Here is a 27,839-nt window from a genome sequence, read left to right on the forward strand (position 1 = left end):
TATAGAGTTTCACAAATAGTACTTACCCTTACTATATTTGATGGACACTGTTCTATTTGATTTTCTTCTGTTCCATTAAAAAAAAAATCTGGTCATGACCCTTTAAATTGATTTCATGACCCACTAAATTGATTTCTCGACCCACTAATGTGTCACGACCGGCAGTTTGAAAAACAGTGGCCTGACCCCAATTCCAGCTCCACCTCCCTCCCTGGAGAGGGGAACGTGGAAGGTGAACATGGAGGAGAGTGAGATAAGAGACTGGGATAAATAAGGAGGATGGTGGGAAGAATGCCAAAAATAGGATAAAGGAAAGAATGGGCACAGAGTGAGACAAAGGAGAAATGAGTGGGGATCAGAGACTTGATGAGAAAAGGCTAACTCTGGACTGACTGATTCACGTCTGTCACGATTCTCAAGTTCCACAGTCATTCTGGTCATTCTGATACAAGAATCTTCCTCACCAGCTTTCACGGCAGAGCCATGGTAATGCTATCTGCTTGTCTGAAGATTTTCTTATCTGTCAGCACCATCTCGCATTCCTTACTGTTGCTCCCACAGGGAATTTTTGATCTGCTGTTCTAGAAAGATCTAGAAGGCATTGGGTAAATTACCCAGGAATAAAGAAACTGACCACAATGACTCCACCCACACCAATGCACCAACTCACACTGGGCTCTATAGGCTTCTGCACTGGGTCTAAACAACAAATTCTTGGGTACAAAGGAGGTGGTTTTAAAAGGTAACAGGAAAGTGAATATCAGAGATTGAGATTAGAGTCATTTATGAAGCAGCTGCAGTTTTACACACTCCAATGGCCAGTAGGTCTCTAAAGAGTTTTGACTGCACACCTCATTGCAAAAAACAATTTTTGAGCATGCACCTACAAGGCTCGTATATTTGTTTACAAAGAATACCCATGTTCTATTTATGAACAACATTGAGTTATTAAATATACACAAAATTAGCAAATTATGAAGTGACATAAAGGTAAAATACCACCTTAATTTTTATTTTCTATTATTCATGAACGGTACAAACGATATTTTACTATCATCACAAAAATTATTACGAATAATGGTGAGACTCGTGTTAGGATTGGCTTCATTGTTTTTGAAAATCCTTGTTTAGCACTTAGTGATATGGGGTTTTGAGGTCGAGGGTTCAATTTATTTCAATACTTTGCTTTAATGGCTGTCATAACAGAAAAAGACACCTCCTGTAGCCACAGAGATGCAAACAGCACATTGTTGGCTACGCTGACTAAAAAAAGATATTTTTTTCAGTTTCATACACCAACTACGCGAAGATTATTGTTGAAGATTTCTGCCTTCTCTGATGTCAATCAGCTCTTCTTTTAACTAATCAGAAGGTGCTGAATTTTTATATTTTTTAACAAATGGGTCAAAACTCTCAGAAACTGTTTATTTGGAAGACTTTTAGGCAAGTAGAAGATTCTGTTTCCAAGTTTTTAAAGCTTTGAGATAACGAGTTTTTAAAGTGTCACATTTCCTCATTATCAAATCGTATAAAGGTGAAAATATTTCCAAACATCCTTTTTTTCTTCCCAAATCGTGTCTCCATGCCATAAATTCTTTCTGAAAGTAGTTACTTTCTAACTCACTGTTAACACATTACCTTTATGTTGAGGGGGCAGATGAAGTGTTTAATTTTTCAAAGTTATCGGCAAAGTGGCATAGTTCTGACAGCTGCTTGTCAGAACTGAAAAGGTCAGCAAACGTGGAGCATTTTGGTTCTTTTAAAAGAGAAATCTTTGTATTTCCATAACCAGAACACCTCTGTGTTGTAAAAAAAAAAAAAAAAAAAAAAGTTTTCATGCTCACTCCCATCTCACTGCAAAATATTGTAAAGATTCTATTTAAAGGATTGTTTTCTACAATATTGATAATATCAGTTGCACATAAATTGCAAATTTGTTGTCATATACTGAGACTGAATCAGCTAATAAGACCACCAGTGTCTACCGCCCAGAGTTGTGGCCCCTCCCATGCACCTCCATGCCTTCCTAACACATAAATGGCTGATGTATAGACCAAGGCCGGAAAACAGTACCCAGTATCCACTGTATAGTAAATATGAGTGAAGCCTAATTTCTTCTTTTAAATAGAAAAATAAATAGATGTTCTAATCACTTCTTCCCTTGCCCCATCAGATCATTCTTAGCGCCATTTAGCATCAAAGTATGCTTTAAGACCGCTACACTAGAGAAGCAAAAAAGGGCACCAAATGTTTTACTTTGGTCTTTGCTGTTCTGGAGCAAAACGATACATAAACGAATTGTCTCCTCTAAATCACTGTGAATTTAGGAGTATTGTGTTATCAGCATTCATTTAATTTTTGAAGACAGAGTAAGAAAGATCTGAGAATGAACAATGGCTCCTACATTAAGAACCATCTGAGAAGATGCAAAGTGGTATAACCCATGAATCCCAGGTGAGAACCGTATACTTCTGAATGGGGACGGTAGGCGAGAGGCAGAACGTTCACAATTTGAACGAAATTGGTGACTTTCAGAGAAGAATGATGAATGGAGGATTAAGGCTGGGGGCTAAGTTCAGAGTTGAAGAGGGCTCCACGCACCTAGGATAGAAGAGAGTTGGTCCTGGAAGCGCTTGTGCACAGAGCGAGCCCGGCGTGGGGTGGGAAGTGCAGTGAGCTGGAAGGAGAGAACCCTGGCCCCAAAGTCTGGCTGTGACCTTGAGGCTTGGATCAAAAGAACACTCCTTTCCCAAACTCAGAAGAGTTAAGACCAAGCATTCAGTCTGTGGCCTAGGAATGAAACAGTACAGGGGAAGAGAGACTGGGGCCAGGCCTAGAGCCAGGGAGACAAGCTCAAGAGAAGGGAGAGAGACCCGGAAAAGCTGGGAAAGGATGGAAATGAAGTCTTCCCAGTGAAGGTTCTGATCTGGGTGCTCCTGGTAAAGTGAATTTCATGGTCAAATGAGTCTGGGAGCCACGACCTCCTAAATTTGCCAGTGCACCTCTAGATTGGAGCTTTATAATACTTGATAGCGCACTGACATTCTAAGAAATACTACAGTCAAGATTATCTGCTTAACTCAGATTTTCCCAAAATATTTGACCAAAGGAAGCTTTTGCTTTTATTTTTTAATATCCTGCAAAACTTTGGCTCTGAGAATAAAATTTGGGGAACCCTGGACTAACTGATGTTTAAAGTGGTACTGAGGCAAGGGACAGGTGGGAGACCTTGTGAAAATGTCACACTTCACATATATATTGCTCGTCTCCTGAGACACCCTTGTCTTAATGAGGGCGCGCATCTACCGCCAAGTCCTGTGGACTAAAGGGGGCCACAAGGGAGTAGGGTTTCCCTTGAGGGGTCTCTCCTCCTAACCTGAAGGTAGCTGCAGGTGTGAGTGGTGACCCCCTTCCAAAAGCGGTATCTCAAGGAAGTGATTTGGGCACAAATGGGTCCCTAGAGCAGCCTCAGTGCCCTTGGACTCAGGCTGGGAGGCAGAACTGACTGGGGAGTGTGGCCCATGCAGGCCACCTTGGTTTGCTCTCTGCCATTTTAGGCACCTCAAAACAGGCCTGACAGGTCCTGGAGGAGACAAGAGTGAGTATATGAATGAGGGGAGTAAAAATATTAAATAAACAAATAAAATATAGACACCCTTCCAATAGACCAGCATACTGAAAAGAATAAAAATGGAAGCTAAGAGTTGTTGACCCCTGGTAAGTGCCAGGCACCGCACTAAGAATTGTATGTACATTTTCTACTTTACTCACTGTAACCACCCAGGCAGTGGACACGAGCCTATCCCCATGTTACTGCTGAGAAAACTGAAGTACCCAGAGGTTAAATAATTTGCTTGAAGTCATACAGGTAGAGAGTGGCAGAGCCAGACCAGAAACCAGGGCATGTGGTTCCAGCTCACGCTCTGAACATCCTCAAGTCACCCAGCAGGTACTCGACAGCCTTCAGCACCAGCCCTGAATCCTTTTCCAGGAGGATATACCTATTTCTCTACTCCTTCATTGTTTTGCACAACTTTCTTTAAATATCCAGACAGCTTCTTCCTCAACCATCACACATTCCCTTGAAATGATCGCACCGTCTCTGAGTCAGTTTCAAATTCACGTCTCCGTTGTCTACACGTGATATTTGAAATGCACTTAAAAGACTCAGATTAGATATAATTCTACCATTGTAATTTCTACTTTAAACCTATATTGTGTTTAGCAAAGTCACGTGACATCACTAATGCCAACTAGTCATCTTGAACAATGGCACAAATTAACACGCACCTATTTACTTTTGAAAACGTCTCATCAATATTCAGACTGAGGACACAACTTACTTAAGTATCCGGTATTTCTCTTTTTCTGCAGAACTTCAAGCACACGTCAAATCAGTTCTCTCTGAACTTAACCACTTCCATTCAGACGCCAACCCTGGAGGAAGGGGAGAGGGCTGGGATTGCGGGGGTCAGCTTCCATCCGCAAACACCCTGTGTAAGGGAATGGGGCGCCCACAGAGTTGAGGCTTGTCTTGGGAAACACCCCAAGAGCTCTAGCCTCTAGACCAGAGTCCTCGTGATACCCATTCAAACCCGCAAGGAGAGTGTGCCCTTTGGGCTGACATCCACCTCTACCAGGGCCCCAACTGCACAAGGATGTTGCGGTTCCAGGGCAATCCCCACAGTTGGACCACTTTCTTTCCAACGTCCGGTAGGCTGGAGTTTGTACCCACCTCACTCCTACAGAACTTCCAGAACATGTCTTCCTCTGCTTTTCTCTATTCTGCATAGTGTCTGGCTCTGTGCTGGGCATACAGTGGGCACTTAATAAACACACATGGGGAGGGGCCTGAAAGGTGGCAGAGATGCAGCTCCTGGCCCTGTCTGCCCATACTGTGGAGTCTCCATATGTGCTGCTAAGTGGGATGCAAGTGCCAAGACAGATGCCGAATGGAGTTCAGGATTAGAGCGCTGCCAGGCATTCCCCTAATTACCCGGCCCTTGGATTTCCTGTCTTTCCTCCCACTCCACCCCTCCCTGCCCACTCCTGCTCTGCCTTTACATACCAGCTCTTCTTCTCTTGGGGCACAGACCTGTTTTCCCGTCTGCCCTAGAAGTCCTGACAGGTGACAAAGCCAGAGTTATTCAGGTGCCCAGTCTGTGACGACCTCAAGTCCAGTGGGGCTGGACTCAAACTAAATTCCTTCCCCAAAGCGGAAGTAGAATTATGAAGAAACCCCACCAAGCCCCGTGGAGGGACGCAGCTCTGTTTGATAGGGGTGGGAGACACCAGGCCCCCCGCCCTTCAGTCTCCTGGATGCAGTGCTAACAGGCGTGAAGGGGCGCTCAGGCTTTTCTGGGGGATTCTGAAATAGACTGAAGGTACCAGGGAATCCTGGGGAGCTGGTGGCCAGAGCTGAAGTGGCCCTTAGCCACCAAACAGTGGTTTGTCTGGGTGTCCATACCCCTGGCAGCACTGTTTCCTAAGAGTATTAGTAATAATGATAATGGTAATGATAATGATGACTGTGTAACTAGGCACTTTACGTATATTACCTTTAGTCCTAAAGATACGCACTAGGCGCCTTACGTGTATTACCTTTAGTCCTAAAGATGCGCACTAGGCGCCTTACGTGTATTACCTTTAGCCCTAAAGATGCGCACTAGGCGCCTTACGTATATTACCTTTAGTCCTAAAGATGCGCACTAGGTGCCTTACGTATATTACCTTTAGTCCTAAAGATGCGCAGTAGGCGCCTTACGTGTATTACCTTTAGTCCTAAAGATGCACTAGGCGCTTTACGTATATTACTTTTAGTCCTAAAAGCCCTGAAAGCCAGTAATTATCATTTGTATTTTCCACATGAAGAAACTGAAGCACAAACTCTGCTTGAGTGACTTGCTCTGGGCGGCAGAGCTGGTGAGTGCTGAGGGCCCAGGTGAAATTCCACGCTCACGGTCTATTCATGAGCACCCAGTCACCCCCATGTATCACCTGAGAAATGCCAGGCCGCTCTCATTGTTCCTTCTGGGGGAGGCTACTGAACTTGACCCTATTCAGACACTGGAGGCTTTCACGCCTCTGGGAGGGACCCTTGAGAGGCACGTCTGTTGGAAAAGAAGTGTGTGTGGGCAGGGTGCTTCACTGCCTACTCCCCTTATGGGGTGTCCTGGCTGCATCTGGGGCCCTGTGTACCCCCAACATGTTCTAGCACAGAAGGGGCTTTTGTCCCAACTTGCACTGGGCTGGAACTAAGGCTGAGTAAACCAAGGGTCCTCCTTCACAGCAGGGCAGTGGGGTGTTCCTGAGTCCTTACATCACCCCCAGTGCTGCATTCAGCCCACTCCACCCCCAGCAATCCTTCCGAGTTCTAAGGCTTGTTTCGGCAGCTGAGGATTGGGGTACAGAGCAGTCCTGCTGGGAAGACTAGGAGATGAAGAGCATCTCTCACCCCACTGAGAGCTCCTCATCGGAAGAGGGGCCTGGAGCAGACCTTGCAGTAGGAGCTGAGCTGGATTCCAACTTGGCTTCTCCGCCAACCTTCTGTGTGACTCTGGACAAGCCGTTTACCTCTCTGGGCTTCAGTTTGCTCACCCGCTGTAGGGGAAAAGGCAGCGGGAGATAACTGGACCTGAGAAGCCTAGAGGGCTTTTCCAGCTCTAAACTTTTAGGACACTATGGAGAATCCAGGTACCAGCACTGGAGTGTAGGACCTGAAGCAGGAAGTCCTCTCCCCTGTCCAGGTCCCTCACAAGGAGACATTCTGCCTTTATTGAGAAGGAAAGGAGAAGTGGAACATCTTGGTCACGATTCATGGGAAACTTCAGGAACAGCTCCAGACAAACGGGAAGGCTCCTGCCTGAGTGAAACTAGGTGAAACACGGCAACAGTTTCTCTTTTTGCGGATGCCCTAGGTGGCCCGTGTGCTGTCCCTCACTCTCAGGCTTGCGCTTCAAGTCCCCTCTCCCAGGAGCTATCAGAAACAGCCCCGTCTGGGTGCCTGGAGCAAATGTCCAAATGGCCTTGTCACAGTGCTGGCCATCCAAATGCAAACTGGAACAGACAGCTCGGCCCCGTAGGGCTGGGAGGAACACACATGCCCGAGGACCCAGCGTGAAGAGAGTACAATCATTCTTACAGGAGCCATCGCCTTGGGCCGCAGGAGCTATCTCCACGACTGCAATTGTATGAGAGCGATGTCCATGGACCTCTGAGCTTGTCAGACTTCACACTGGCTAATCTCAGAACATCCCGGGAGGCAGGCAGGGGCAGGGAGCGACAGAGAGGAGCAATAATGGTCCCCTCATCACACAGAGTGTCCTCAGCAGAGGCACCACCCAGATAGGGGTCTGAGTCCCAAGGGGTGCGAGCCTGTCTGTCTTGAACCCCAATACCACCTTTCTCCGAACTGAGCTTCCTTCTGAAACTCACAACATGGTACAAATCACACTCACAAAGCATCCTCTCCCCAGTTCCCTCTCTCCCACTACACAGGCTTAACCATCTCTCAATTTCACAACCCCAGGCAAAGAGCTTGAAAAGAAATACAAAGAACAGGGAAGGGGATAGGGACCCTCAACAGGCCCCTTCACTTCGATGCCCTTGCTCTCTGGGAAGGCTTCTCTGGCTGCTCCGTTTAAAATTTCAACCCTTTCACCCTGACCAGTCTTCCCAGTCCTCATGATCCTGCTCCATGGCACTTATTACCTGTTAACCTACTATAGGACTTATTTAGCAGGTTGATTCTTCTTGGTTGCTTCCTCTTGCTGAAACTGCAGACTCCTAAAGTCAAGGATATTTATCTGTTTCTTCACTGTTGAATCCCCAGTGCCTGGGCTAGTGTCTGGCACATAGTAGTTGCTTAGTGAATATCTGTTTAGTGAATGAATGAATCAGGCCTGGGTGATTCGTTACGAAGCAAGATGGCCCTCACTACTTCACTACGGGACTATGCTGGAGCCAAGAAGCGCAGCCCCTGCCTGGCCCTGCTTTCCTAGGTGACTCCGACCTCAGGTGGGCCTGCCTCCTCAGCCCTTGCAGACATCTGTATCCTGGTTCACAGCTAGGACCGGAGTGCCACTGGCTCAGGAGGGCGACAGGCTGTGATGTCCCCAGGCACCTGGAAGCTGACCCACTGTCAACAGAAGTCAGTAAAGCAAAGAACGCCGTGAGAGATAGCTTTGGCCCAGACACAGCTGAAAGTGTATCTCAAAAGCAGAAGCATGTGCTTAAGGCCTCTGGCTCTCAGGCAGGGGAGAGGTGGTGTGTTGGATGGCAGGGATGCTGAAATTTACTGAGAAATCTGCCACTTGCTCTGGGGCCTATCAAAGAAGAGCCTCGCCTTGTGGTGGGAACAGTTGCTTCTCCCCTCCCTAGTGGGTTGCTCCAGGGCACCTGAGGACAGCCCCGGCTCTGCCACCTCGTCTCCTCGTTTGTCTGCCTCGCTGACATTTCCTCTCACTTCCCTCCCATCAGTTTGGCAGGTTTTTATCACATTGGTTTCAGTGTGTATAGACATTCCCTTGGGAGTATTGCAGTTGTAGTAAATATATACCATATACATACACACAGACATGTACAAAGCAAGGAGACTGATGGAGACACACAGACAGAGACAGACACAGGGGAAGGTGTGTGTGCGTCCATATATGCGCGCGCGCACACACACACACACACCCACACACCCTAGGGAGATACCCAGAGTCATGCAGAAGAAAAGCAAAAAGACAGAAACATAATATGGCACTGCAAGAGACAGGCAGACCCTGACAAAATGACACTGATACCTAGCAGGGCGCACTCAGCCACTCCAAGAAAAAGTGTACTACATAGAAAGGAGCCCTTGCTGGACAAGAAGTAGAGAGGCACTCACATATCCAAAACAACAGAAACAGTATCCCGGCTATAGAATTATTCAGCCTGCAAATACTTGTAGTAATAGCTCCCATTGCTTTTATCACTCAGGAAATTCCAAGGACTGTGGTAGCTCTATGCCAGAAATAGGGATGCAGACTGAATATATAGTTCTTATTATAAACCACAGTATCACAATTAGGTATATTATATCTGACTATCGTATCAGATGTATGATACTGTTATTTAAGAGATAGTTAAAGTAGGCTATTTAAGTTTAACCAGCAAGTTTATATAAGTGAAAACACAAAGCAAAAAATCGTTCGGAACAGGGCAAAAGTCATGGCAGTGATAAACAGATGACTGAAGCTTGGGGGAATGCTTTCTTCATCTAAAGTATAGTCTTTTCATCATATAAGTTCAAACTTGGGAATTAAGATAAGCCATAGGGCTTCCCTGGTGGCGCAGTGGTTGAGAGTCCGCCTGCCGATGCAGGGGACACGGGTTCGTGCCCCTATCCCGGAAGATCCCACATGCCGCGCAGCGGCTGGGCCCGCGAGCCATGGCCGCGGAGCCTGTGTGTCCGGAGCCTGCGCTCCGCAACGGGAGAGGCCACAGCAGTGAGAGGCCCGCGTACAGCAAAAAAAAAAAAAAAAAAAAAAAAAAAAAAAAAAAGATAAGCCATAAATCATTCCTATCAGTTCTTCTCTTTTCTAATTCTGGTTGTGTGAAGACACTGGGAATTCATTCATTCATTCACCTGTACATTCATCAAATAACTATCAAGGGCCTATAAGGTGAGATTTAGGCAGACGAAGAAGACAGAGAACTGTCCTCCAGCTGCTGTCAGTCTGCTAGGAGAGAAAGATAAGAAAGTCATCACAGCTCAGTCTGAGAAGAGCTACCGTAGAGGTGTAAACCACGGGTCAGGAGTAGCTCGCTGCATATGGGACAGCAGAGCTTAAGTTTTAAGGGAAAAGAAAAAATTAGATGATAAAGTGAAGCACCTTTCAGGCAGAGCCGACATCAGGGCCGAGCACATACCCTCAGCCTGCAAGGTGTTCTGATCCATCATGGCTGAGACTCACCCACCGGCCGACAGAGTCTGGTAGGCGTTAGTCCTGAAGCCCCGGGGCCTGGTATGTCTCCAGATATATTTACCAAGCTGCTGTTGCCCAGTCAGAACAGCAGGCTGTGGGTTCTTGATTTGCTCTCCACTGGGCCTGGACCCCTGCTGAGGAGCCTGCCTCAGCCTTGACCTGGACTCCTGTGCTCCACCCCGGATAGATCACCCAGAATCTTGATGCCACCACCTGCCAGACTCCACACACAGCCAGTTCCAGACGCTCCTGGTGCAATGCCATAAGAATAAGAGCCTCTGCTTATCAAGACCTTATGCTGTGCCAGGCTTGGATCATGCTGATTACATGTATTATGTCATTAGATCCTTGGAACCACACCAGTGAATTTTATCATTACATCCATGTTCCAGTTGGGGACAACGAATCTTAAAGAGGTTAGGAGCTTACCTGAGATCACACTTAGTAAATGGTAGGACCAAGGTTCGTGCTCAGATATCCTGACACCAAGGTCAGTCTGATTAACCATCTTGCTATATTACCCTCCCCACTGAGAAGCTGCAACCCCAGTGGACGCCAGTGTTGGCCCAGATGTCAGGGTCTTGGGACTGTGATTTGGGTGGCAGGCCTATGAGGAGGGCCCCATAGCGGATAACGGCCCTAACTCTATCCACTCCCGCCCTCCTCTCCTTCCCAGCGTGCCCATAATCCAGAGCTCCCAGCATGCCTCGCCGTCCAGCCTGAATGGGTACTGACCACTGACTGTGCTCTTAGGGAAGTGGGACAGGTGAAATCAAGACCTCAGAATCCCGGGACTTCCCTAGTGGTCCAGGGGTAAAGAATCCGTCTTCCAGTGCAAGGGACGTGGGTTCGATCCTTGGTCGGGGGAACTAAGATCCCATATGCCGCAGGGCAACTAAGCCAGCGCGCCACAACTACTGAGCCCGTGCACCTCAACGAGAGAGCCCGCGTGCTGCAAACTACAAAGCCCAAGGGCTCTGGAACCCGTGGGCCACAGCTACAGAGCCGATGCGCCCTGGAGGCTGTGCACCACAACTAGAGAGAGAAAACCCGCACGCCACAACTAGAGAGAAGCCTGTATGCCGTAACGAAGAGCCCACGTGCTGCAACTAAGACCTGACGCAGCCAAAAAAAAAAAAAACAGAACCTCAGAATCCCAACTCAGCAATTCGACGGGGCTCCACACAGCTTTTAGATTTTCCTCTTTGGAAGTCCTTAGATATTTTAAGTCCCAGGTTCAGAAATCCTGGCTTTCGGGTCACGTAAGAAATCCTGAAACATTCAATGCCTGTGGAGGTCTTGGGTCTTCTCCAAAGAATTCATTCCACCAGGGAAAGCTGCTTCCCCTCAGTGTCTAGGGCCTTAGAGGTAGGCAAGGAGGGGGGAGTGTGGGTCTCATGGAAAAGGAATAAGAAATGAAAGCAAAGGAGCAGCTTCATACCAGTCCGGACTCCTGGGATAAAGTGCTCCCCTCTCGGCTCCACATCAGGCCATTCCCAAGCCATGGCAGCCTCGGCGAGGGCACCACAATGGGTCCCAGTGTGGCTGAATGGGGGGGGTCCCTCGCCATGAGAAGATGTCATGGAGCTCTTGGGGAGGGTGGAGCTGCTGTGGGCTGCCAAGGCATAACGCACAGGCCCTGTGGGCGGCATAATGTGGTATTTATCTCCCTCACTTTGCAGAGAGGGAACAGGCAGAACAATCCAGACTCTGTCAGCAAGGTCCTCTGGGGAGTTCAGGCCTCGCTAATGAAGATGAATAAGACGGGGGAATCTGCCTTTGCCGTTCAGAGCTAATGTATACATATTCACGGGCAGGGAGGACAGCTCCCAGAATGACCCATCCTCCAGAGAGGCAACAGGGGCCGAGGTACGGCAGTGCAAAGCCGCACTTGGGGTGGGGTGTGTCTTGTGGGCTGGAACACTGCGGGCTGTGAATTAGGGCGCCCCAGGAAATACCCTTAAATGGATGGAATTCCCAAGGCGAAATTTATTCCTTTGCCCGCTGCAAATGTATGAGTCCTGGTCTGAGCTCAGGGACCCCTGAAGAACTTAGTTCTCAGCTGAGTTCCAGAAGCAAATCCAACTCTGCTACTTCCTACTCCACATCAGCTAATACCAATCCTCACACCATATCTGTTCTGCCTGGTGTGGCCTCATGGAATTTGCTGGAGGTTCCATGTTAGAGTTCCAGGTACACACGAAGCCTCGGGACACATGTTACAGCATCTCATCTCATACACATAGACCCTGTTTTCTGAATCTCCATCCATCTGACTCTTCCATGATGTGCCCTCAACTAAGTTTTTCTGGGCGACAAATCCTTGCCCACCATAGACCTCCAGGGTCCAGGAAGGTGACCTTGGTAGGAGACTATACAGTGTGTAAGGAAATCGGGACCAAAAACTTGGGCATCTGTACCATGTTTCTTCAGGTGAGAGCAAATGTTGGCCCTGCACCTACGCACACCATCACTCTGAAGTCAGTGGATTTGTTCTTAACTCACAGATATTTTGATATGTGAAAGGTTTTATTCCCTGTTTCGGCACACTCAGCCTCTGTCCCCAGGCAGCATAACGGAAAGGATACACACTGAGTCAAATAAATCAAATCCCCTCTCTGCAGCCGGCCTCCCGTAGGTTTCCACAGAGCCACAGGCTAGTCCTTAGCAGCAAGACAAATGTCTGACAGAGCTCAGCGTGCCTTACCTGCCTTTCCGACATGATGTAGAGCTGCTCGTGGTCCTTGGAGAAGGCCATGTCCCGGAGGACGGGGCCGGGGTCCACCACCTGCACCGTCTCATACTGGAGGGCATTGCCTCTGGGCCCATCTACCCGGATCTGTGGAGGAGAGGAAGAGGAGAACTGGTGTGAGTTCCGATCCTGCGTGGCCCACGGTCCAGCTTCCGCCCGGGGCCCCTCCCACAGGCAAGGGGGAGGCAGTGAGCCCTGCCTCCCAGAGGCCAGGCCTGGAGGCTCAGGAGCAGCACACGCCCACCAGGGGCCTCGCCTTGGGAATGGCAAAGAGAAGGGACGAGGCGGAGACCAAACCTGGCGGCACCAAGAACCTGGTGTTCTTCTCTCGGGCTCACTATGCCTTAGGCTCGGGTCTTTTTTTTTTCTTTTCTCCTTTTTTTTCTGCGGTACACGGGCCTCTCACTGTTGTGGTCTCTCCCGTTGCGGAGCACAGGCTCCGGACGCGCAGGCTCAGCGGCCGTGGCTCACGGGCCCAGCCGCTCCGCGGTATGTGGGATCTTCCCGGACCAGGGCACGAACCCGCGTCCCCTGCATCGGCAGGCTGACTCTCAACCACTGCGCCACCAGGGAAGCCCAAGGCTCAAGTCCTTGAGGCCTTGCTTGTACATCTTTGGAGAAGAGGACGGGCCTTTCTAGCTACTCAGAATATTACCTTATTGTTAACGTAATAAAAAGGTTCTCTGCAACATCAAAAGTCCTACCTGATATACTGATAGAATAGATGGGGAAGATGAGATGCAGTACGTTAAACAACTGGCCTGAGCTATCAAATCTGGTGACAGAATGAGAATCCAGTTTGACCCTGGAGTCCATGCTTTTCCTACCACTCCAGTTACACAAGGGACCCTGTTCCTTGATGGCTTTCATGTTTACTTCCTGGGGGTGCCACTAAAGGCAGCGGCCTCCAGCCTGCACAATTCCAGAGGCTTTTGCCAGTCTTTCCCAATTCTGAAGCTGAAACACTTGCGCTTGGCAAATATTTATTTTAAAAATGAAGAAATAAATGAAGTTCAAACTCTTCTTTGCAGATTTCCCATTAAGCTCAGGAAAACAACAACAACAGCAATGAAAACAAACAAACAAACTGGTGAAGGAATTAACAAAAGATATGTTCAGCCCTGAAAATCTAAATGCCTTGGATTCCAGTACCCCTCCTCCTTCTGTTCCCACCCCAAGCCACCCGCTGTCCGCCCTGGCCAGGTCCTTCCTTAATCTGAATGAAATGGGAGTTCATGCAAAACCAATTGGGATTACCACCCAAGTCTGACCACGAGGTGATGGCCTTGGCCCCCAGCCCAGCCAGGCTTCATCCCCAGCTGTGAATCACCCCTGGAGCAGCAGCACGAGAGTGATACTGCACAGCCGGCTGGTCTCCAGCCCCTTAAGGCTGCCGGCAGGAGCAAGCGCCCCTCGGGGACGCTAGCAGAATGGAGTCCCACCCAGTGCCCCGAGGGAAATTGGATTCAGTGCTTGAGTGATCATCTGGTTCCAACTTCCCTGCTCTTTAGGGTGAGCTGATGTGCTGGATGTGGACATCAGAAGGAACTAGGTGACCTGGGCAGGGACAGAGGGGTGGACCAGGGAGCACCAATGGGGCAAGTTTTCCCAGGTTCAAGGAGGCAGGATGGGGGTATGACCCCCACCCTTGCCCATTCTGCCAGGGTGGGAAATCAGTAATTGAAGAGGTAGTTCCTGGAAATTCCCTGGCGGTCCAGTGGTTGGGACTCAGCACCCTCACTGCCAGGGGGCTCAAGTTTGATCCCTGGTCAGGGAACTGGGATCTTGCAAGCCATGCGGCGCAGCCAAGAAAATAATAAAAATAAAATAAAATAAAAGACCTTTAAAAAAAAAGAAAAGGTAGTTCTTCCCTTCACATCACCCCACCCCAACCCACTACTTGTTTCAGAAAACAGAAAGGAAAGCATCCATTCATCCATCTGCTGAAGGAGTCTCACACAAGACATGAATAAAAGAGTTTATGGTGGATGTGCTGAATGATGGGCAATCACAAAATTCAGGTAGGCTGGACCAGCTGCTGGCTCTTGGGCCATGACATGAATAAGAACAAGAACTGCTAGCGATTGAGTGGCTGCTATGTGTCAGGCGTTATTCTAGGCATTCTACATGTATTTACCCTCTCATTTAAACCTCTTAACTCCAAGAAGCCTTAATATTCTGTTGTGCCAAAACTTCAAAACAACTGTTAATGAGATATTTTACATGTGTTTTTCCCTACTACATCTTTTTTTTTTTCTTTGTGGTACACGGGCCTCTCACTGTCGTGGCCTCTCCTGTTGCGGAGCACAGGCTCCGGACGCGCAGGCTCAGCGGCCATGGCTCACGGGCCCAGCCGCTCCGCGGCATGTGGGACCTTCCTGGACCAGGGCACGAACCCATGTCCCCTGCATCGGCAGGCGGACTCTCAACCACTGCGCCACCAGGGAAGCCCCCTACTACATCTTTGAAACCTGATATGTATTTCACATTGAGAGCAAAACTCAATTTGGACCAGCCACATTTCGGGTGCTTAATAGCCATGTGTAGACAATGGCTACTGTACTGGACAGCACATTTCTAATTTCTAGACTATTCTCATCCCTGTGTTCTGATTCTGCACCCACCAAGTGACCTTGCTGATAATAAGTTGGCTTGGTGACTATCCTCCTGCAGGTGCCCTCAGTGGAGATCTTGCCCGCTTCCCTCCCCTGCACAATACTCTGTGTCTCCCAGAACCTTCAATTTATAGCATAATGAGCATGCCCCATTGTCTTCACTTTTTTGGAGCTCACAGGCTGTAAGCTCCAGCTAGCTGGATGGTCCCCATCGGCCCAAGCAAGTTGTGTGGGCCCAGGCTGCTCCAGGCTAGCCCTCAGCAGGCTCATTTGACACACTCATGCCTACTCTTTCCTCACCCAGGCTACAGGTTCCCTGGGCACACGTCTTGTGTGGCAGGAACCCCCTGCATCCTGGGTGATAGTCAAAACATTTAACAACCGCTAGAGGGAGAGGACCAACCAATCAGAGGAGTTGCTGTGGGGTCAGGTGGTCTTAAAGGCTCCCAGCTGCACCAAGTAATACTGCTGGGGGTGAAGGCGGGACCCAGATGGGAATTATTTCAAGATTTAACAACTGGTGAGTTATTTACAACAGCCAAGACTTGGAAACAATCTAAATGTCTGTTGACGACTGAATGGATAAAGAAAATGTGACTCATATCACATAGATAGAGTGTAAAAGGTATATACTACATCTACATACATAGATGCATACAATGGAATATTATTCAACGTTAAAAAGAGAAGGAAGGGCTTCCCTGGTGTCGCAGTGGTTGAGAGTCCGCCTGCTGATGCAGGGGACACGGGTTCGTGCCCCGGTCCGGGAAGATCCCACATGCCGCGGAGCGGCTGGGCCCGTGAGCCATGGCCGCTAAGCCTGCGTGTCCGGAGCCTGTGCTCCGCAACGGGAGAGGCCACAACAGTGAGGCCCGCATACCGCAAAAAAAAAAAAAAAAAAAGAGAGAGAAGGAAATCCTGCCATTTGCGACAACATGGATGAACTTGGAGGACATCATGCTGAGTGAACTAAGGCAGACACAAATACCGCGTGACCTCACTTATATGTGGGATCTAAAATAGTCAAACTCATGGAAACAGAGAGTAGAATGGTGGTTGCAGGAACGGGGGAGGATGGAGTGGGGAGATGCCAACAGGTACAAAGTTTCAGTTATGAAGGATGAACAAGTTCTGGAGATCTAATGCACAGCAATGTTAACAATGTCAGAGATATTCTATTGTATACTTGAAATCTGTTAAGAGGGTAGATCTTAAATGTTCTCATCACACACACACAGGAAAGAAAACAGTAACTACGTGAGACCATGGATATGTTAATTAGCTTGATTGTGGCGGCTATCTCACAATGTAGATGCATATCACAACATCAAGTCACATGCCTCAAATATATACAATTGCTATTTGTTAATTATACCTCAACAAAAATGAGAAAAGCAACAACTTTTGAGGCCACGCTAGGACATAACAACCGAGCATCAGTCCTGCTTGGACCATGTGGGCCCCTCCATCACAGCATGCATGCCCTCCGCGCAGCTTCCCTGGAGCAGGCACGTGTGCCCGAGGGCACACACAGGCTCCTCACCTGCCCTCCCCAGCTGCTCCATCTCCAGCCCAGGATAATCCTAGGCAGCACGGGCCCCCCTTTCCCTCCAGCCTATCTACCAGGCAGCACGGCCACCTCTCCGTTCCTGGCACAGTGAGCGTCTGCACTGCCAGGCAGACTGCTATTAAAACATCAGCAGGGTGGCCTCCGCAAAGGTCAGCCATCCGGGGAGTGCCTGGCAGCTGTTTGTTTGTTTATTGGAACATTATCTGGGCTGGGCTGTTTATTTACGTCCACTGAAGGACTGAACAATAAATATCATCTCCCAGTAGCAGGCAGATGCTTGCACTAGAGCGTTCTGGCTGCCGTCTTGCTTGAAATAATCTCCCTAATGAGCAAACAGTGCTATTCATCTTTAAAGACGCAGGCCACCCCCGGCTTCCCCCTTTCCTCTCTCCTTTCACATCTTCCCCAAATTCCCTGGTCAAGGTCCACACTGGCCAAATAGCTGGGCAAGGCCCAGAGGGTGGGGTCTTCACCTGGCAGGGACTAGAGGGGCAGGGTGAGAGTGGATAAAACCCGGAGACAAGTGTCCCAGGACCCTCTGAATTCTCCACTTGGACCCTCACACCTCCAATACAGAGGCATGTGAACCAGGGGGTCTGCTTCTCCCCTGAGAAGCCTCAAGACACGACTTCGGCTCTCTTAGGTGTCCTGGCCTTGACCTGTCTCCCGCAGAGGCAGAAATAGAACAGCCGTGAGGACCCGTGGTGGGAAATCAGTGACCAGGACCTCCTTCTCTGCACATACAGGGCTGCGGGGTCTCTCAGGAGGGAAAAATAACAAAGCTTTTGATCTTGTTTATGCTGTTTATTCAGTTGATCCCCAGAGGCTCAAAGTGGTGCAACCCTCGTCACTGTCACACATCTTGCCACGCAGGCTGGAAAGCAGGTGATAGGAGGAATAAGCACATGGGAGAGCGCCCGCATCAGATGCATAGTAGGTCTAGTTCCTTGGTTGAATGAATGAATGACTTGAGAAACTCACTCTGGGCCTGAGCTGCCACAGTTGGGACCTTCAGACATACAGATACACTCACAGGTATAAACATACACAACCTCTCTCTGTCTGTGAAGATGAGGCCACGTCTCCACTCAAACACGGCCTCTAGAACTTTCCACTTATAATTCCACAACAACACGATAGATGGGGAGGAATCAGAAGGGTGTGGCGGGCCAGCAGGGAAACAGACCCAAGTACGAGGTATGAGTATCTTGGCAACTTGCTGGTGGTGGGGTTACCTCTCCTTAGGGCAAGGGGCCCCTTTATAGTCTCCGTGTCCCTGCAGAAGAGGGCAGTGGCTCAGGGCTCACCACTGGGTTCTCAGGACGGTGGCTGGGATGACCTCTGAGTTCCCACCAGACTCCCAGGGGCTGCAAGTCTATCCCCTGCCAAGGGCAGCTCCTCGGCCCCAAGCGTTCACTTGCTGTCAAATATTCCTATAACCCTCAATCAAGGACATCTGAAGCAAAACTTCACTCTTACTGTCACTTGAATTGCCCCCAGTGCTTTCAGGTTTGTTTTTTTTTTTCTTTTTGAGTGGCATGTTGATTTTTTTTAAATTTTATATTGGAGTACAGTTGATTTACAATGTTGTGTTAGTTTCAGGTGTACAGCAAAGTGATTCAGTCACACATATACATAGATCCATTCTTTTTCAGATTCTTCTCCCATGTAGGTTATTACAGAATATTGATAGAGTTCCCTGTGCTGAACAGTAGTGCCCAGTGCTTTCTTTTTTTTTTTTTTTTTTTTTTGCGGTACGCGGTCCTCTCACTGTTGTGGCCTCTCCCGTTGAGGAGCACAGGCTCCAGACGCGCAGGCTCAGCGGCCATGGCTCACGGGCCCAGCCGCTCCGCAGCATGTGGGATCTTCCCGGACCAGGGCACAAAGCCGTGTCCCCTGCATCGGCAGGCGGACTCTCAACCACTGCGCCACCAGGGAAGCCCCAGTGCTTTCATTTTTAAAATCACGCCTCTCCCTCTCCTACAGCTCTTCCAATCTCCTTCCCCTGCTCTACTTTCTCTTTTTTGCACAGCATTTGTCCCCGTTTCACATACTATATAATTTATTTCTTTATTATGCTTATTATTTATCTCCATTGCTAGAATGTAAACTCGACAAAGCAGAAATCTTTTTTTTTTAACATCTCTATTGGAGTATAATTGCTTTATAATGGTGTGTTAGTTTCTGCTTTGTAACAAAGGGTATCAGCTATACATATACATATATCTCCATATCTCCTCCCTCTTGCGTCTCCCTCCCACTCTCCCCCTACCCCACCCCTCTAGGTGGTCACAATAACTGAGCTGATCTCCCTGTGCTATGTGGCTGCTTCCCACTAGCTATCTATTTTACATTTGGTAGTGTATATATGTCCATGCCACTCACTCACTTCATCCCAGCTTCCCATTCCCCCTCCCTGTGTCCTCAAGTCCATTCTCTACGTCTGCATCTTTATTCCTGTCCTGCCCCTAGGTTGTTCAAAACCATTTTTTTTTGTTTTTTTATATTCCATGTATATGTGTTAACAAATGGTATTTGTTTTTCTCTTACTTCACTCTATATGACAGTCTCTAAACCCATCCACCTCGCTACAAATAACTCAATTTTGTTTCTTTTTAAGGCTGAGTAATATTCCACTGTATATATGGGCCGTATCTTATTTATCCATTCATCTGTCGATAGACACTTAGGTTGCTTCGATGTCCTGGCTATTGTAAATAGTGCTGCGATGAACATTGTGGTACATGAGTCTTATTGAATTATGGTTTTCTCACGGTATATGCCCAGTAGTGGGATTGCTGGGTTGTATGGTAGTTCTATTTTTAGTCTCTTAAGGAACCTCCATACTGTTCTCCATAGTGGCTGTATCAGTTTACATTGCCAGCAACAGTACAAGAGGGTTCCCTTTTCTCCACACCCTCTCCAGCATTTATACTTTGTACATTTTTTGATGATGGCCATTCTGACTGGTGTGAGGTGATACCTCATTGTAGTTTTGATTTGCATTTCTCTAATGATTAATGATGTTGAGCATCCTTTCATGTGTTTGTTGACAATGTGTGTATCTTCTTTGGAAAAATGTCTATTTAAGTCCTCCACCAATTTTTGGATTGGGTTGTTTGTTTTTTTGAAATTGAGCTGCATGAGCTGCTTGTATAGTTTGGAGATTAATCCTTTGTCAGTTGCTTCATTTGCAAATATTTTCTCCCATTCTGAGGGTTGTCTTTTCACCTTGTTTATGGTTTCCTTTGCTGTGCAAAAGCTTTGAAGTTTCATTAGGTCCCATTTATTTATGTTTTTATTTCCCTTTCTCTAGGAAGTGGGTCAAAAAGGATCTTGCTGTGATTTATGTCATAGAGTGTTCTGCCTATGTTTTCCTCTAAGAGTTTTATACTGTCTGGCCTTACATTAAGGTCTTTAATCCATTTTCAGTCTATTGTTGTGTATGGTGTTAGGGAGCATCTTAATTTCATTCTTTTACATGTAGCTGTCCAGTTTTCCCAGCACCACTTATTGAAGAGACTGTCTTTTCTCCACTGTATATTCTTGCCTCCTTTATCAAAAATAAGGTGACCATATGTGTGTGGGTTTATCTCTGGGCTTTCTACCCTGTTCCATTGATCTATATTTCTGTTTTTGTGCCAGTACCGTACTGTCTTGATTACTGTAGCTTTGTAGTATAGTCTGAAGTCAGGGAGCCTGATTCCTCCACATCTGTTTTTCTTTCTCAAGATTGCTTTGGCTCTTCGGGGTCTTTTGTGTTTCCACACAAATTGTGAAATTTTTTCTTCTACTTCTGTGAAAAATGCCATTGGTAGTTTGATAGGGATTGCACTGAATCTGTAGATTGCTTTGGGTAGTATGCTCATTTTCACAATGTTGATTCTTCCAATCCAAGAACATAGTATATCTATCCATCTGTTTGTATCATCTTTAATTTCTTTCATCAGTGTCTTATAGTTTTCTGCATACATATCTTTTGTCTCCTTAGGTAGGTTTATTTCTAGGTATTTTATTCTTTTTGTTGCAATGGTAAATGAGAGTGCTTCCTTAATTTCTCTTTCAGATTTTTCATCATTAGTGTATAGAAATGCAAGAGATTTCTATGCATTAATTTTGTATCCTGCTACTTTACCGAATTCATTGATTAGCTCTCGTAGTTTTCTGGTAGCATCTTTAGGATTCTCTATGTATAGTATCATGTCATCTGCAAACAGTGACAGTTTTACTTCTTCTTTTCTGATTTGGATTCCTTTTATTTCTTTTTCTTCTCTGATTGCTTGGCTAAAACTTCCAAATGTATGTTGAATAATAGTGTTGAGAGTGGACAACCTTGTATTGTTCCTGAGCTTAGAGGAAATGGTTTTTCACCATTGAGAATGAAGTGGGCTGTGGGTTTGTCATATATGGCCTTTATTATGTTGAGGTAAGTTCCCTCTATGTCTCCTTTCTGAAGGGTTTTTATCATAAATGAGTGTTGAATTTTGTCAAAAGCTTTTCTGCATCTCCTGAGAAGATCATATGGTTTTTATCCTTCAATTTGTTAATATGATTTATCACATTGATTGATTTGTGTATACTGAAGAATCCTTGCATTCCTGGGATAAACCCAACTTGACAATGGTGTATGATCCTTTTAATGTGCTGTTGGATTCTGTTTGCTAGTATTTTGTTGAGGATTTTTGCTTCTATGTTCATCAGTGATATTGGCCTGTAGTTTTCTCTCTTTGTGACATCCTTCTCTGGTTTTGGAATCAGGGTGATGGTGGCCTTGTAGAAGGAGTTTGGGAGTATTCCTCCCTCTGCTATATTTAGGAAGAGTTTGAGAAGGATAGGTGTTAGCTCTTCTTTAAATGTTTGATAGAACTCGCCTGTGGAGCCATCTGGTCCTGGGCTTTTGTTTGTTGGAAGATTTTTAATCACAGTTTCAATTTCAGTGCTTGTGATTGGTCTGTTTATATTTTTTATTTCTTCCTGGTTCAGTCTGGGAAGGTTGTGCTTTTCTAAGAATTTGTCCATTTCTTCCAGGTTGTCCATTTTCTTGGCATATAGTTGCTTGTTGTAATCTCTCATGATCCTTTGTATATCTGCAGTGTCAGCTGTTATTTCTCCTTTTTCATTTCTAATTCTGTTGATTTGAGTCTTCTCCCTTTTTTTCTTGATGAGTCTGGCTAATGGTTTATCAATTGTGTTTATCTTCTCAAAGAACCAGCTTTTAGTTTTATTGATCTTTGCTATAGTTTCCTTCATTTCTTTTTCATTTATTTCTGACCTGATCTTTATGATTTCTTTCCTTCTGCTAACTTTGTTTTTTTTGTTGTTGTTCTTCTTCTTTCTCTAATTGCTTTAGGTGTTAAAGTTAGGTTGTTTGAGATTTTTCTTGTTTCTTGAAGTAGGACTGTATTGTTATAAACTTCCCTCTTAGAACTGCTTTTGCTGCATCCCATAGGTTTTGGGTCATCGTGTTTTCATTGTCATTTGTTTCTAGGTATTTTTTTTATTTCTTCAGTGATCACTTGGTTATTTAGTAGTGTATTGTTTAGCCTCCATGAGTTTGTATTTTTTACAGATTTTTTCCTGTAATTGATATCTAGTCTCATAGCATTGTGATCGGAAAAGATACTTGATATGATTTCAATTTTCTTAAATTTAGCAAGTCTTGATTTGTGACCCAAGATATGATCTATCCTGGAGAATGTTCCATGAGTACTTGTGAAGAAAGTGTAATCTGCTGTTTTTGGATGGAATGTCCTATAAATACCAGTTAGGTCCCTCTTGTTTAATGTATCATTTAAAGCTTGTGCTTCATTTATTTTCATTATGGTTGATCTGTCCACTGGTGAAAGTGAGGTCTTAAAGTTCCTTAATATGACTGTGTTACTGTCGATTTCCCCTTTTATGGCTGTTAGCATTTGCCTTGTGTATTGAGGTGCTCCTATGTTGGGTGCATATATATTTACAATTGTTGTATCTTCTTGGATTGATCCCTTGATCATTATGTAGTGTCCTTCTTTGTCTCTTGTAATAGTTTTTATTTTAAAGTCTATTTTGTCTGATATGAGAATTGCTACTCCAGCTTTCTTTTGATTTCCATTTGCATGGAATATCTTTTTCCATCCCCTCACTTTCAGTCTGTATGTGTCCCTAGGTCTGAAGTGGGTCTCTTGTAGACAGCATACGTATGGGTCTTGTTTTTGTATCCATTCAGCCAGTCTATGTCTTTTACTGGGAGCATCTAATCCATTTACATTTAAGGTAGTTATCGATATGTATATTCCTATTACCATTTTCTTAATTGTTTGGGGTTTGTTATTGTAGTTCTTTTCCTTCTCTTGTGTTTCCTGCCTAGAGAAGTTCCTTTAGCATTTGTTGTAGAGCTGGTTTGGTGGTTGCTGAATTCTCTTAGCTTTTGCTTATCTGTAAAGGTTTTAATTTCTCCACTGAATCTGAATGAGATCCTTGCTGGGTAGAGTAATCTTGGTTGTAGCTTTTTCCCTTTCATCACTTTAAATAGGTCTTGCCGCTCCCTTCTGGCTTGCAGAGTTTCTGCTGAAGGATCAGCTGTTAACCTTATGGGGATTCCATTGTATGTTATTTGTTGCTTTTCCCTGGCTGCTTTTTAAATTTTTTCTTTGTATTTAATTTTTTATAGTTTGATTAATATGTGTCTTGGCGTGTTTCTCCTTGGATATATCCTATATGGGACTCTCTGCACTTCCTGGACTTGACTGACTATTTCCTTCCCCATATTAGGGAAGTTTTCAACTATAATGTCTTCAAATATTTTCTCAGTCCCCTTTTCTCTCTCTTCTTCTTCTGGGACCCCTATAATTTGAATGTTGGTGCATTTAATGTTGTCCCAGAGGTCTCTGAGATTGTCCTCACTTCTTTTCATTCTTTTTTCTTTATTCTGCTCTGCGGTAGTTATTTCTACTACTTTATCTTCCAGGTCACTTATCTGTTCTTCTGCCTCTGTTATTCTGATATTGATTCCTTCTAGAGAATTTTTAATTCCATTTATTGTGTTGTTTATCATTGTTTGTTTGCTCTTTAGTTCTTCTAGGCCCTTGTGAAACATTTCGTGTATTTTCTCCATTTCATTTCCAAGATTTTGGATCATCTTTCCTATCACATTACTCTGAATTCTTTTTCAGGTAGACTGCCTGTTTCCTCTTCATTCGTTTGGTCTGGTGGGTTTTTACCTTTCTCGTTCATCTGCTGTATGTTACTCTGTCTTCTCATTTTGCTTAACTTACTGTGTTTGGGGTCTCTATTTTGCAGGCTGCAGGTTCATAGTTCTCGTCATTTTTGGTGTCTGCCCCCAGTGGGTAAGGTTGGTTCAGTGGGTTGTGTAGGCTTCCTGGTGGAGGGGACTGGTGCCTGTGTTCCGGTGGATGAGGCTGGACCTTGTCTTTCTGGTGGGCAGGAACGCATCCCGTGGTGTGTTTTGGAGTGTCTTGACCTTATTATGATTTTAGGCAGCCTGTCTGCTAATGGGTGGGGTTGTGTTCCTGCCTTTTAGTTGTTTGGCATAGGGTGTCCAGCACTGTAGCTTGCTGGTCATTGAGTGGAGCTGGGTCTTAGCATTGAGATGGAGATCTCTGGGAGAGCTTTTGCCATTCGATATTACGTGGAGCTGGGAGGTGTCTGGTAGGCTTCCCCCCGAGCCTACCACGCTGTCTCCGCCCGCAAAGGGGCTCCTAGGGTGTGGAAACCTTTCCTCCTTCACGGCTCCCTCCCACTGGTGCAGGTCCCGTCCCTATTCTTTTGTCCCTGTTTTTTCTTTTTTCTTTTGCCCTACCCAGGTACGTGGGGAGTTTCTTGCATTTTGGGAAGTCTGAGGTCTTCTGCCAGCATTCAGTAGGTGTTCTGTAGGAGTTATTCCACATGTAGATGTATTTGTGATGTATCTGTGGGGAGGAAGGTGATCTCCACGTCTTACTCCTCCACCATCTTGAAGGTCTTCCTGAGCAGAAATCTTTCTCTCTTGTGTTCACTGATGTCCCCCAAACCCCTGAACCACGCCTCATAGTAGGTTCTCAATAAATACTTGTTGAATAAATGAATGCATGGAAACGCTCAAACTACTCATCAACATTTTCATCCGTCCCCAGGATGCAGATTTCTTCCTTATCTTATGATAAAGGAACCGAACAGTTGGGGATGTTCTCACTGGAAAATTCAGCAGCAGGAGAGGAGCCGGAACTGTCTAACCCAGACCTGAGGGGCCCACGGTGCCCATTCCACCAGCAGAGTGGACCCTACCACATACCGCAGCCTGGCCTCCCTGCGTTGACTCCCAGGGTTTGGAATGTGGGCAGAGCCCCTGCTTCTGCATTCACCCTGCTTAAGCGGCCCCAGAATAGCACAGTGAGGGCGATTTGTTTTGATTTCCTGATTCCAGCCAGGAGAAAGAGCTTGCAAAGAGAACTGCAAGAGTGTAAACAGTAATTAATTAGACAGGCTCTACGTGCGCATGAAATCCGCACCATGTTACCAAACACTGTCAGGACAGCAGGTCCCTTTGGGTCTCTCGTTACACGCACAAAACCGAATGATGCTGTCTAGGTAGCCATTAGGACTTCTTGCCATGTATGGTCCAAATCAGAGAAGTCAGGGACAATGGCCTCCATCCCTCCCCCACCTGCTTGGGTGGTGACACAAAGAACAGGATACAACTCCAGGAGAAAAAGATGCTGATGAAATAAAAAGGAAAGACAGTATGGTTGATATGAAGGCCATACCAGAAAAAGGTTCAAACCAGTGTATTTCAAATACAAAATATTTAAAATCGGCTTCTCTTGTGGCATCTTTCCAATGAGTCTCATTGGAGAGAGAATTGCACACACAAATTACTGGTTTGGAAACTTGGTGGGTCAGCCAGATTGTGACCCTAGAGTTGCTGGCACCCCCAAATCTTGGATGGCTTTTACCTATGTGCACCTAGCCACAAAGGAGCTCGGGCAGAATGGTCCCACTGCTAGAAAAACAAGTACCCTTGAAGAGACAGTTGATTTATGCCTTCCACTCATTGCCACGTGCTTTACACACATCTGCTCATTCTGTGTTCCAGAAGACCAGAGTCCCCGGGCCTTTGAGATGCCGTGTGCAGGCAGAGAGAGAGAGGGTAAGCCCGCGGGCAGACAGTGTGAATCCCAGCTCGGCACTTGGGAACTGCGTGGCCTTAGGCAACCTACCAAGCTTTTCTGAGTTTGCTTTCCTCAGAAGAAAAACAGAACTAATAATAATACTTGGTTGTTGCTGTGGAAGTCTGATCATGTCCCAAGCATAAAAAATACTTAGCAGAGTGAGGGAGTAATAGTTATGTTTCACTAAATGTTCAGCAAGTTTCAGTAAGCGCATTGATTGCTATGAAGCCAATTCTAATCAATCGATCCCCATGATCTCCACTCCTCCCAAGGGGAGCAGCAACCTTACGTGCTATAGAAAGAGGCTAGAGGACATGGCCCACAGAGGCCTCCCAGATTCTGACAAGGTCATCTAAGGACTGGAAAGAGAGAAGAGGCCCCAGGGCTCAGCTCGGGACCATCTGAGCAGACTAGAAAATGGGCATCGCTGGACAGAGGAAACCGGGCCGAAAAGGGTTTGTGCCCATGACGGAGCGCTAGGATGGACGTCCCTCCAACATGGTCCAGAGACCGTCACACGGATGCCTGAAGCTGGAGGAACTGTCCGGAAACCCTGAGCCTGGCTCAACTTGGGCATGATTCAGAAAGCCAGCAACTTTACAGAGAAAGATGAAAGCTGCTTCCTGCGTATGGTTTGGGCATGCCACAGGAAGGGAAGTGGGGTACCGCAGCCTGGCTCACGGCGAGGAAAGGCGTCTCTGAGGCCCCATCAAGGGCAGGAAGTGGAGTCGGGGCTGGCGGGATGCTGAGGAGAAGCAGGGCCCATTTCCTAAAGACGAGGCAGTGGCCCTGCATGGCACGGGGACAGAGTCACAGGCCCCGGATTCCTTGTGCACACTCCCCTACTGACTCTTCCACAACTGTGACGAGTCGCTCTTCACCCTGCCACCCCCCATAGTCCCTGGGCTCGGTGTGTCCTCCTGCCAAATGCGGGGGAGGCTATGTCCTCTCTTCCGCATCCTCACAACTGTTGCCGTCACCAATGGGTTAATGAACAGAGGTGTATCATGACTGCGAGGGGCTGATGTTCAGTCAGCATTTCTCTCCTGCTGGAAATCGAGCCTCCTCTGGAGTGGGATCCAGCAGCTGCTCAATGCCGCTGTACTGGAACCAGGAGAAAACCCCTGTCCAGCTGGAGCGCCCAAAGAAACTGGAAGAGGAGTGAAGGCTGGAGATGGATGGACTCTCACGTGAGCTGTCACAGGAGCTTCAGGAGTCCTAACTGATCAGGTCCTAGCTCAGAGGATGGGAGCTTCTAGCACAGAGCATCACTCAGAGTAAAGACTCAGTCATTATGTGCTGACTGAATGAGGCAAGTGGGCTTCGTCTAGGTTTTCTCCTGGGCTCAGAGGCAGCTGCACCTCCCCCACTCCTTCACATCCCAAACTTTACTGGTCACCACATGCCCCATTCCTCCAGTTCCTAAGTCCCAGCCCACCTCTCATCTGGGGATCAAGACTGTGGTCTCCTAGCTACTTTCTCTCCTAACCGCAGTTGTTTCCATCTGCCGACTGTCCTTTGCATATTGTCACTTTCGCCCTAGAGCGGAGCCAGACTCTGCCCCCCAGGCCTCCTCTCAGTCCTCCCGCACTTCAGGAACACCTCTTCATCTTCCTCCTCATCACCTAGCAACTACCAGGTCACTGACCACTCAAAGCACTAGTAGGTGTAGCATCCCCCTCATTACTCCACACAGCCTTGCATTTCTTGCCAGGCCTGGTGCTCTCCTGTTTCCTCGAAGAATCGAACTGGTCCTTTCTCACAATCCTGTTCACACCATTTCCCTCAGTTTCCTCT

At 46.8% G+C, this 27,839-nt stretch overlaps 1 protein-coding gene across 2 annotated transcripts in view; it reads right to left on the reverse strand.

Moving 5' to 3' along the window:
- PLXNA4 (plexin A4) overlaps positions 1-27,839 on the reverse strand; it is a 614,743-nt gene that overhangs the window by 153,310 nt on the left and 433,594 nt on the right. For both annotated transcript variants that reach the window (XM_081243430.1, XM_081243431.1), the window contains one exon: positions 12,664-12,795. In XM_081243430.1, coding sequence (XP_081099556.1) covers positions 12,664-12,795 — 132 coding nt within the window. The remainder of the gene's footprint in view (positions 1-12,663; positions 12,796-27,839) is intronic.

Source organism: Mesoplodon bidens (assembly GCF_964165515.1).
Source record: "Mesoplodon bidens genome assembly, chromosome: 9".
NCBI classification, from domain to species: Eukaryota; Metazoa; Chordata; class Mammalia; order Artiodactyla; family Ziphiidae; genus Mesoplodon; species Mesoplodon bidens.